This window comes from Lutjanus erythropterus, chromosome 6 (assembly GCF_056507025.1).
Source record: "Lutjanus erythropterus isolate fLutEry1 chromosome 6, fLutEry1.hap2, whole genome shotgun sequence".
Classification (NCBI taxonomy): domain Eukaryota; kingdom Metazoa; phylum Chordata; class Actinopteri; order Lutjaniformes; family Lutjanidae; genus Lutjanus; species Lutjanus erythropterus.
This window is the reverse complement of record NC_139322.1, coordinates 1,769,104-1,781,501: the sequence shown is the minus strand read 5'-3', so window position 1 is coordinate 1,781,501 and position 12,398 is coordinate 1,769,104. Positions and strand designations below refer to the sequence as shown.

Here is a 12,398-nt window from a genome sequence, read left to right as displayed (position 1 = left end):
TTCTACATCTGAGTGTTCATTTATCAGGTAAACTCAGGGTTTCTATCACATGTTCCAGTGCTGTCGACCTCATAACGTTAGGCTTTTATTCTGAAAGTACCATAATTATAAAATTTAACAATTTCAACTGTATCAGATATTCATTTTATTCATTTGGTCATTCATTTTTAAATCATGCTTTGTAGTGGTTTTTAGTTTAGTGGTGTGTGGGGTAAAAACTTTTTTTTTGAAGACGGGACACTTTTATTCTGAAAAGAACCAAAACCCGGAAGTATAATCGTAGTTCCGGTTATTGCAGGCGGAACAAAACAGTCCTGAGGCTCCTCTTCATTCATCTCTGTTAGCTCTGTTAGCTTTGTTAGCTCCTTCCAGCCGGATTTAGCTTTTTAGTATAAGATGGGGGAGGCAGATATGACGCTGAATCAGACCGACGAGAAGCCTCCGGACGCGGGGTTGGTTCCTGGGGAGGACTCGGTGGTCTGGAGCCACGAGGTGGAGGTCTGTCTGTTCCACGCGATGATCGGACACAAACCCGTCGGTGAGACACACACAGACGGACACAGACAGACAGCTAACATGTTAGCCTGCTAGCTGCTGGAGCCGTTTACCGCTACACAGTTCTCCCAGTTTAACCCAGTTTAACCCAGTTTAACTCAGTGTGTCCCAAACTGGACTTCATGGAAAGTTGTCCTGTAAATACTGAGAACTGCTCTGACTCTGTTGTATCAGTTAGTTTGATGCGTTTACTTGTGTTTAAAATGTAGTTTTAACTGATTACTAACCACCGCAGAGACAGATGGAGCTAAATTAACATTAGACCTGCAACAATTTATCAATTATTAAAATACCCTTAAATATTGGGACAATTGATTTATAGGTTTGAAGATTTTTAAAGAAAAAAAAAGAAAAAGAAAAAAGTTAAAATTCTCTGATTTCAGCTTTTTAAATGTGAATATTTTCTGGTTTCTTTAATCCTCTCTGACAGTAAACTGAATTTTTTTGAGTTGTGGACAAAACAATATTTGATGACGTCTTGGACTTTGAGAAACAATGATCAACATATTTTCTCTCTTTTCTGACATTTTATTGGCAAACAACTATTAATCAATTAATTGAGAAAATAATCGACTGATCAATTGACTTTATACAATATTATATTGATTCTTGGACAGTGATATGATGTTTTTGTTGAATTTCAAAATAAAGGCTATCAATATTTTCACTTTGCATCATTAATATTGGATCTGTCTCTTGGGAAAATGTGAATATTAAAATTTCCATCCAGTTGCAGTGTGTAGATTTAAATGGAGACACTGTCTCACTGTCTGTCTCTGTGTTCAGGAGTGAACCGTCACTTCCACATGATCTGTATCAGAGACAAGTTCAGCCAGAACATCGGCCGGCAGGTGTCCTCCTCCGTCATCTGGGATCATCTGGGAACCATGTATGACATGCAGGCTCTGGTGAGGACACACACACACACACACACACACACACACACACACACACACACACACACACACAGTTTATAATGTCTGAAACCTTTGGTATTTAAGTGAGCTTTGTTTGTTTGTGATGTAGCACGAGTCTGAGATTTTGCCGTTTCCAAACTCGGAGAAGAGCTTCTCTCTGCCTGATGACATCATCCAGGAAGTTAAAGAAGGTGAGATCTGGGATCAGGTCTCAGTAGCAGCAGGCTGGGCAGATGTCCCTCTGCCCAGCAACACTTTCTTGCCCCTCCTGGAGGATCACTCCTCAGTGCTTTAAATGTCAATACTATTGTGTTTGTCTGTGTGTGTAGGGAAGCTGGGCTCAGAGGAGGAGACCAAAGACGAGTTCAGGATGGAGAGAGAACCTCCAGCTACACATGAAGAAGGTACCTGTCTCCCTGTCCTCCACCCTCTGTCTGTCTGTTCAGCAACATTGCTACATTTCACCTTGGAGGTGCACCCTGAATATTCAGTTGGCATTTATTGAATGAGTTGGTATGTTTTAGACTTAAACTATGTTTCTGGGCAGATTTTAAGACATTTGCATCATCTTACTTCCTATCAAAGCCCTCTAAGTCTTTCGGGAAAGAAATCTGCCCACAAATGGAGCTGAACAGGACCACTCGTATAGCAGTTTGGACGTGTCTGTCATGTTTAATACGCAACAGGTGTCCCTTGAGTCAGAGTCTTGTTCGTAACAAATGTAAATCACCTTTGTTTTTCCATAAAGTTTTGTCTTTATATTTTATGAACCGTCTCTTTCTCTCTGTCTGTCTTCAGGCAGTAACTCGTCGGTTAAGATGTCGGAGCGGACGAGCAGCAGTCGGGACAAGGACAGAGAGCGAGACAAGGAGAAGGGTGGGAGCGAAGGAGGCGCAGCAGGAGGAGGGAAGGAGGCGGAGAAAAGGAAGAGGAGTCGAGCGGCCGAGAAACTCATGTCGTCTTCCAACCCGGCGAGTCCGGGAGGAGCCAAGAGGAGACGCACCTGAGGGACGGACAGAGACAGAGAAAGAGAGAGAGACATAGTGTGTGTGTGGAGGAGAGAGAGAACTGCAGTGAAAATGACAGAGAAAGAAGTGAAGAAGAAGAAGAAAAAGCTGCCATTATAGCAGCTTTGTGTCACATGACCATCTGCTGTCTGACCGCCAGGCTGGATGAGATGGAGGAGGAGCTTCATGTTGATTTGTGTTCTGTTCTGCCGCTTCGTCCCAGTGCAGTCTGCATCATGTGACCACAGCAGGAGGAAGGTGACACGCTGCCTGATATCTGACCACTGTGTCAACAAAATGTCCTCCATTTTTAATTTTTATTTTCATTATTTAGTTGTATTAGTGAGGATGTTGGAGGCGTGTCCCTCCCTGCATTTTACATCAGATTTTTTGTCGGGGTGCAGCTTATTGTTACTCTTAAAAGAAGTGATCATGTTTTTTTTTTTAATTCTACTGTGTTTTCAAAACACCAGGCTTACATTACCCACAATGCAACTCGACCACAAACACATCTCTCAGATGCGGCGTGTTAGTAGTGAGGCGCTAGTAGCAGCTAATGTAGCCTGCAGCTGCAGAAGTCTGGTCAGCTCACTTCTTCTGAACTCCACACCAACAGATTTGTTTGTTGTTGTCTTCAACTGGCACTGACTTGTGTGACATCACTTGAGGCAGTTTATCAGCCTTCACACGGCTCTTCCTGGAGACACTGAAGGCATCATACAACTGTTGAACACATTCAGAAGGAATCTCAAACACCTAGAAACACATGCAGGCGTGTAAAATCAGTGGAGTTTCCCTTTAAGAGCATCAGCTATAGAAACAGGTTATTTTTGCCCTGGGTTTTGTCTCTCAGGTTGCATATAAATGGCATACTTTTCAGTATGTACTGCAGCTGATTTTACAAAGTATGTACTGCTGCACACAGTATGCATACAACTCGGACATACTGCTTCATCATAACATTGTGTCTTCAACCTCGTCCGTCTTGTTCATACATTCGTGCAGACTGTATCGTAAAATCGTGAAATTTGAAGTAAAATAGTATGCAACTTGGAAATGAGCTTTCCACTTGAATTATGATTACAGTTTCTGTCAGCTTTCTATGCTCTCAGCAGCTCAGCTGATGTGATAAATTTAACGCTGTGCAGAGGATTATGGGTCAGAACAGTGAGAACAGCGTGCTGGTTTCCTTGCTGCAAAATGCGACCAGATACAGTTGGACTTCCTGGTATTTTTGACGTTACTTTTTCTGGAATACTGAACAGTATGGAAGTATTGGTATTTGAATGCACCCTATGTCTTTGGTTGACGCTGTTGCAGCTGTGTGCAGCCTGAGAGGAAGACTAAGGCAAGACTAAAGGTAGAAGCAAGTTCTGTCACCTCCTTTGCATGTAAACAAAATGATTAAATCCATGTTTTTATTTACAGTTGATGTTCTCCTATAAACATGCTTGAATAGAACCTCAATTAGAGACAGTTGTCTTTGGATTAAAGGTGCAAATTCAACATGATCTATCAGAAAGTATCAGGTCTGCAGAAGCTGAGGACGGCCCTACAGTAGTTTGTTTTTTAAATGCCATTATCTTAAGATCACAAGTTAATTCTTTTATTATTTCCAGAAAATGAGCTACATTATCCCGACATAAAAGGTTGTAGAAATAAGTGAAATTCTTCCATGCATAGTTTATATTATTGTGCTCATCAGTCCTGAATCCTCCCTGACAGTCGTGACGGTGATCTGCTTTAAATCAGGTGTGATCAAATGTATCAGACTCATCTTCAAGTTCTCCGTGGTTTTCCTGTGAGGTTGACAAAAGAAGTTGTTTTTCTTGTGATAAATGACGTGTTATCAGGAGAAAATGAGCTTTGATATCTTGAAATAACAAAATAATTAACTTATAAAAACAATAATTGCAAACATGGACCTTTTCAGCTTCTGTACAGGTCTTTATCAAGTCAACCAAACATTTAATGCATCAGTTGTGCTTTTTATTTTGTATATAACATGAATTGTGAACCTGGAGCAGCAGGTCGAGTTTTATTGAGACTAGAGATTAAAACTCGGCTCATCTGAACATCTGACCAGCTGACGGAGAGAGACAGCAGACAGTTTGAGTTTTCACTGAAAGTCCAACATCTTTTTATCCTCTGACTGTTCAATACAAGGCAATAAATCTCAGCTGTCACTTTTTTTCCACAAGAATGGATGTTCTAACATTTTTTAAGCTCATTCATGTGAGTCATTTTAGTTGTTTTTTCTTGATCTTATTTTGTGCGGCCTGATGCTGACAGTCACTCTGTGTCTCTGCAGGTTTAAAGTACTTGATATTTTCTGTATTTAGTTTTTCAGTTTCAGTCTGTAGAGTCAAACAGGGAAACGCTGAACATTTAATCAGCTGAAGAAAATAAAATGTTCCCTTTAACTTTCCACTGACGTGTTAATTTATTGATGTTTGATGAGCTGGTGTGTATGTGAGGCTGATCAGCTGTTTGTGTCATTAAAGATGATTCAGATCAATAACGTCTCCTCCTCTTATTCTTCAACAGGCAGCAGTGGAAAGTAACTAAGAATATTTACTCAAGTACTAAACTAAAGTACAGTTTTGAAATACTCGTCCTTTGTGATTTTATTTTAATTCTACAGTTAATTATCATTTTGAGAGACAGTTTCAGAATATTTCTCCTCCCAAAATTTTGTTTCTACTGAAACACAATAATAAATATCTTGTAAAGGGCATAAAATTGATTAAACTGATTTAAAAGTTGAGCCGATGTCAAAGATGCTCATCAGCTGAGCACACATTCAAAATGTTTTCTGTAATTGCAGAAAATGAGTGAACAGTAGTGATGTTCCTCAAAGTTACATCCTGATTTTCAGACTTTGTGACACCTGTCACCGCGTGCAGCCATGAAACCTGAAATGTCATTTTTAACATTTACAAAGAAAATTCAAAATAGATGTTTTTTTTTTCAGTTACACTTTCAAAAGCATCAAAAATATATATTTTTAAAAAGATTAGCAAAAATCAGTCTATTTACAATCAGGTGGTACATTTTAAACATGAAATTTAGTTGTGTTTTCCTTCCATTGATCACCCTTCTGCAGAATCCTATCACAAACATAACTTTGGTCGTTCACAGCACATTATTACATGGCTTTGCTAAATACTACATTCTGATTGGTCAATTACAGCATGCTAAGGTCTATTGAAATTAATATTTTGTGTCTATTTATTTATTTATTTATTGGTACGTAACCATGTAACGAGCAGGACGATGCACAGTGAGCAGGTCACTATTGTGAAATAAATCCATAAAGTCATTAAAAAAAGTCCTGCATTATAGACATCTAATTAATCAGGTTTGAAATCAAACATTAAGAAAATTATTGTCAAGTCCTTGAACTTAACTTTGGAAAATGCTTGAGAACCCTGAACCCTGGAAAGTATCTGAGTCTTCACAGATGAATGTTCAACTTCAGGATCGTTTTATTTTAAGTTCAGACTTTTATTATGAAGTTGAAGCTGAAAGCAAACTTTGATTCCTCAACAAATCTTTTCACCCTGTATTCACTGTAGTTTTACAGCTGCAGTGTGTTGATGTGACCACAGGGAGGCGCTGTCCTCCTGCTGTAGGACTGCTGAGGCTGCTGAGACAAAATTTTCATTAGTAAATTCAAAATATTTTTGCTTAAGCCAAAGTTTCTGATCATTTTCAGGAAGTTAAAATGATATTTATTCATGAATAAATAAATAAATAAATAAATACATACATACATAAATAAATAAATCCGAGACCTGTCACAGTTTTAAAGTCCAGTGACTGGCTCAACAGTTCACAAAATAACAAACAGCAAATTACAGATGAATAATGTGGGCGTGAAGTGAGGTGATATTTGGGATGTGAATTGATCTGTGTGTGTCTGTCAGGTAAAGGTCAGATAAAGGTCAGAGTCGATGAACAAACACAGTTATAAAAGTCTGAAATCTGCAGGAGTCCAGCTTTTATCTCTCTGTTCAGCTTTTTGATGTTTTCCTTTATGCTTCTGCACAGAGAGGCTTTTTATTGACATTTAATATAAAATGATTTGGTTATATTTAAGCAGCTCTTTTAAATTAAAATCATTTTTTTTTATGTCTCCTCATGTATGTGTGTCTGTTCAGAAAAATATTAAATAAAATGTCATGAATAATTGTGTTTTGTTGAGTGGACTTTTGTTTAGAGTTGAGATAAACAGCGGAAAACTGATTACGTTGAAGAGAAGAAACTTCACTTTAATTTCACGCTGTGTTTGCACTAATCTATCTATCTATCTATCTATCTATCTATCTATCTATCTATCTATCTATCTATCTACCTACCTACCTACCTACCTACCTACCTACCTACCTACAGTGGTGAAACAGCGCCCCCCTGCTCCTCCATGTTGGTAAACGACAGTCTGTGTGTGGTGAAAAAGGGACATTACACTCTGGCAGCAGCAGCAGAGAGGAGCCGCCAGGTGAAGTTAATTAGCTGTAATTAATAATCAGCAGCGTCAGACGCGTTCAGGTCAGACTGGAGTCGAACCGTGAGACGGTATTAATGTGGGAAAAACCGAATTAAACCGCCTCAAATCAAATAAACTGTTCACAATATCTAACTTTATTTAAATTGAACGAGCAGCACTTTTTGCAGCTCTTAACCAGTTAGCTGCTGTCCAGTGTTATTAATGATGCTAGTTTAAGTTTAACTTGTTAGCAGGATGGAGAGACAACATGAGGAGATGAACACAGGACACATTATGGACCAGTTCACCTCCAGGAAGACAAGAAAAAGAACTTAAGCTTTAAATAAGTGAGTCAAATACACCCTGTCTGTCTGTCTGTCTGTCTGTCTGTCTGTCTGTCTCTTACTGTCTTTGATGGTTAAATGTCCCCTCTGCTGTTGTTGTAGTTTGGTTATGGAGGCTGTACTCTGTACTGTGAGTGAAAGTATTCAGATACTTTACCGAGTTAAAAGTAGTACTACTGTCATTACTCTGGTCCATGTTTCAATATAAAAGCAAGAATTTCAAGGTTATATTGCCATAAATATTCAACACGGAATTGTGCAACAGAATTAGAGTTGTTCATTTGTTTTTTTCTCAATCAATTTGTCTAATTTTGAAACAGTCCCAACTTTATCTAAACTGTAAGTGCAGATGTCACAACTGTTTCATTGAACATCAAGACTGTGATGTCAACTCTGCAAATGTTTCTTAGATACAAATCTGTTTTATTTGGCTTTTCTGTCAAGTCTGACTGCTTAGAGTTTGAGTTTAAAAAGTTGATACACAACATTCAGCTTGTAAAGGATGTAGGTTTTGTCAAGCTGTTGTGTATCACTGAGTTTTTCAGACTCAACATTCAGTCTGTAGTTACACACAGAAAGATGATATACACGTTTCAACCTATCCTCATAGACGTGTGTGTAGTAATGTGTTACATCCAGGGTTATCGTGGCAAATACAGAGGTGAGTAAACTGTAGTTTACCTTCTACTTTTTTTCATCTCATTGATCCAAGTGATCTGAAAATAGATCATCATGGGTTTATATGTAATATACACACGTCTGATAGGTTTGGGGCTCAAACTCAGGCAAAACAGCACAAAATTCTAAAATACAAAAGATGCATCGCTGAATGTTGATAACAGTAACAAACGAGTTCTTTTCAGTACAAATGACAAAATTTAAAAGCAAACAAAAATACAAAAAAAAAAAAAAAAAAAAAAAAAGAAGTAGACATTGTGTTAATTCATTGACGCGTCCATGTATGAGGTACAACTTTCTGTAAAATTGCGGTGATTGGTTTGCGGCGGTTTGCGGTGATTGGGAATTGGTTGAATTTGCATTGATTGTTGCGATTGTAACTTTGTGGAGGGACAGATTATAGTACGACTTTGTTTTAAAAGGATTAATTTAAAACCAGTCACAATAACACAAACTACTAACCTCATGAGGATCAAAGAAAGGATAACAGTAAGGAGGAGATGAAGAAATACATAAGTGTACACAGGACTAGCTGCCTGGTGGGGAAAAAAAAGAAAAAAATGAAAAGAAGAAGAAAAAGACAGAAAGGAGAGAGAAAGAGGAGAAGCTTAGCAGGACGAGTGTCAATCGAGCCTGAGAGAGCTGTCAGTCTGACGGAGAGGAAAACAGAACGAACGAGTGTGAGAACGAACGACAGAACTGCTGCTGCTGCCGCATGAATATTCATGAACCAATGAGAGTTCCCAGAGCTCTGTGTGTGTGTGTGTGTGTGTGTGTGTGTGTGTGTGTGTCAGTGTGAGAGAGAGAGTGTGTGTCAGTGTGAGAGAGAGAGTGTGTGTGTGTGTGTGTGTGTGTGTCAGAGTGTGTGTGAGCACTTGTGTACCTGTCTAACAGTGGACCTCAGCGCGGTTACATTCATCAGGACCACTGGAGGTGTTTAAATGTTTAAAACAATATGAAGTACCTGTTCATGGCCCTAATTTTTAAAAGTAATTCTGCTCTTAGGAAAAAAGATGTTAAAGGGAAATTTTTTTCAACCTGGACTCTATTTCCCCATGTGTTTGTGTCAGAATGTCTAATGGGGACCACAGTTTGGAAACTGGTCCAGTACTGAGTGAATACACACATGGAAACTGCTTGTTTTTGGCATAAACAAAGTTTTAAAAAACACAGAACTATCAATAACTAAATTTGAAAATGAATAAATGGCACAGAGCCGTTTCGCTGGTGATCATATGTGGGACACTTTGTACACAGTCTGGGATAATGTTGAAACCGCTGTTTTATCACACCAAAGCCAGAATAAACTGGTATATAAACACTCAGCTGGAGTAACGTGAGCACATTCAGCACAGACACGGACATTAACCTGTGAGCAGAGCAGCTGCTGCTGCTGCTGCTAGCACTGCTAACGTTAGCCACACAGTGTATCAGGCTCCAGGTGAACAATGCTGTTTTCCTGCAGACACTGTGATCCTTTTCATTCTGAAAAGCTGAAGCATTTAGCGAGTTGTCATGTTTTATAGGTTAATGTGTAATATTTGTATTGCACAGTGCAAAGTGTAACACGTTTCAGCAGCATTCAAAATGTTTTTGCATTTAAAATGGTGTTTAACATTATCAGTTAATAAATTGTGCATAATTTTAACCACTTTCCAAGTGTTTAATTACTGTTAGATTAGTCGACTAGTTAAAATTAAAATTTGCGTTTAATCGACAGGAACATCGTTAATCTGAACAGAAACACTCAACACTGGACCGATGCCACAAAATTTGGTCCCCATTTGTCACAAAAAGTGTGAAAATAAATTCCAGGTTGAACGATACTGAAGTTACCCTTTGAATAAAAAATAAATAAAAAATTAATATTTGTTCTTTCAAAATAGAGATTAATAACGGTCCACACTTAGTGGGTGCAGAATAATAGTCCACTGTTGGTGATGTAGGAATGTGTGTGTGTATGTGTGTGTTCACAGCGCTGCCTTTCCATGTTTATTCATAAATCATCTCATGTTTATTCATACTGGATTATGTAAACAAGTAAGTAGGCGTATACACATACACACACACACACACACACACACACACACACTGGTGCTCCTGGTCAACTGTTAAACACACATGCACATACACACACATCTGTATGAACAACAGTGTGTGTGTGTTGTGGTTTGTGGAGACCTGACAGTCCTGACACACGCACACGCACATGCACACACACACACACACACACACACACACACACACACACACACACACACACACAGTGAGGACTCATCTGTACAGTTTAAACTGATAACTGTGGGGTTATGACTCAGTTTTAGGGTAAATAATACAGTTAGTTTCAGGTTTAGCTCAGGGTTAGGGTTACCATGAATGAATGAATGCTTCAAAATTGACCCTTCGCTAGTCTCTGCCCCCTTAGTTACTGTTGCTATGCCTGTCAAACCTGCGATAACGGTGGCAAATTTGAACATATCTTAGTCTTTGATTCCACAGAGAGGTAAACAAAAACAGCTCCTCATTTCTAGCTGATGACTGTGGATTTTGTCGGCTAAAATAATGACTCTTGCTAGCAAGTGTAGCTGGTTGATGTAAGCTAATGCAAATACTTAAACTGCTTGGGTAAGCTGAGAATTCTGTCTCCTGCTGACTTTTTAATGTTTCCATCTGACACATTTTAAAACAAGAACCCTGTGAAAGTGTATTAAATATAAAAGTTAATGTAATAAAAGTTATGTCATGGCTCTGCATATGACATAATATTAATGAAACTCCTCACATACTGTAAAAACAAAAAGGCAACAAACTGTAATAGATTTTTGAGTTTTGAGCTCAACTCAGATTCTTAAGTTTTACCAACTACTGATCTTTTGTTGAGATAATTTACTTCTTTTCTTTGGATAAACTTTTTTTCAAGCAGAGAAATCAGGTTCAGGCAGCTCATGTTGACCAATTTTTCAATTTTTTTTTTTTAAGTTTCTAAAACTCAGATTTAAGTTTATCTAAAGAAGAAAAGTAAATTATCTCAACAAAAGATTATAGGTCAGCAAAACCAAAACTTTGAACGTTGAATGCAAAACTCGTCATCTCAACTATATATATATTTTTTAAATATTACTGCAGCTAGTAAACTGGCATTAGTTAGCCAGACATGCCAACATTTGCAGCTTACATCAGAGCAGATGAGGACAAAGTTTAATCCATTCCTCACACATGTACTCTTGTGTTTTACATTTTTTAAAGACAACAAAAAAGACGCCACTGCCCAGACTCATGAGACACTGTTGCCCCATGCACACCACTGTAGCACACAATGCAGTTGCTGACCTCTGATTGGACAGCTGCTGTTTGCAGGAAGGGTTCACTAAAGAAACAAAACCATAGTCAGCCAATGAACTAATCAGATATAAAGAGAAATCAGTCCCTCATTCACTCCCTAAACTCCAACAGACACTCAGTACTGAGAATTTCTGAGAACTCAGAGTTGCTCCTTTTAGATTCAGCTGCTGTCGTCGTCGCAGACGTGTCTCAGTGCCTTTTGAAGCAGTTTGTGCAAACTTGTTTGTGTGTTGTAGCTTCATCAAAAGTTTACTCGTCTCTGCAGGACAAGCTTGTGATGCGTCCTTTCACATCACCGTCCTCCTGCTTCTTCTCTTTCTGTCGTACCTTTTACCCTCTCGCCATCAAATTCCATCTATCTCTCCGTCTGTCTGTCAGACTCTGTCTGTTCGTCCTCCACTCCTGCTGAATAGTGATGCCGTTTCAGTCTTTGAAGTGGACGTACGTTTCTTCCAACCAGAGACAAGGACAGACTGTGACAGATGGGAATTGAAGTAAAACGTGAAGAAAGTGAGGGAGAGATGAGAAGAGGAGTTGGGACGCTCCGTCTGACGGGCCTGAGAGAGAACCTGAGTGTGATATAACGTGTAAAGTCATAAATTATTCTCCTCGTAGGTTTCCTCGGGGACATTAACTGACTTACTTAGGACTTCATATTCCAGTCAGGCCATCACGGAGCTGTAGCAGCTCCTCAAACCCTCTGTCCTCACCTTCTGATGAAAGATGGTGTGACCTTTGACCTCCAGCAGTGGATCATCATGAAAAAACAGACATATTTCAATTTCTCAAAACATGATTGTGGTGATTCAGAGGTCTTAAAGAGACTCTTTTCAAGTTCAAATGGTGACTTTTCCACCAGTGAAATTATGAGTGAGCTGTATTTAAGCAGGTTTATCCTTCACTTTGACGTTTATTTCTGAATTTGCAGCTGTGTTCATTCACCTTGCAGGTGTGATGTGATACTTTCAGTGTCAGTGACTGTATGAGGTTTTACAGTGAGAGTCACTGTGGTTACACTCCCTTTAAAAGCACATATCCATATTACATAATGTTTACAGTGGAGGCT

At 38.9% G+C, this 12,398-nt stretch overlaps 1 protein-coding gene across 1 annotated transcript; it reads left to right on the top strand.

Moving 5' to 3' along the window:
- The first annotated feature begins 241 nt into the window (after window positions 1–241).
- On the top strand, window positions 242–3,956 carry mrgbp (MRG/MORF4L binding protein). Its single transcript, XM_084720165.1, has 5 exons — window positions 242–538; window positions 1,342–1,463; window positions 1,582–1,663; window positions 1,802–1,876; window positions 2,271–3,956. Exons 1-5 carry the CDS (start codon window positions 397–399, stop codon window positions 2,477–2,479), a joined length of 630 nt encoding a protein of 209 aa, XP_084576291.1. The 5' UTR covers window positions 242–396; the 3' UTR covers window positions 2,480–3,956.
- Window positions 3,957–12,398: the final 8,442 nt, after the last annotated feature.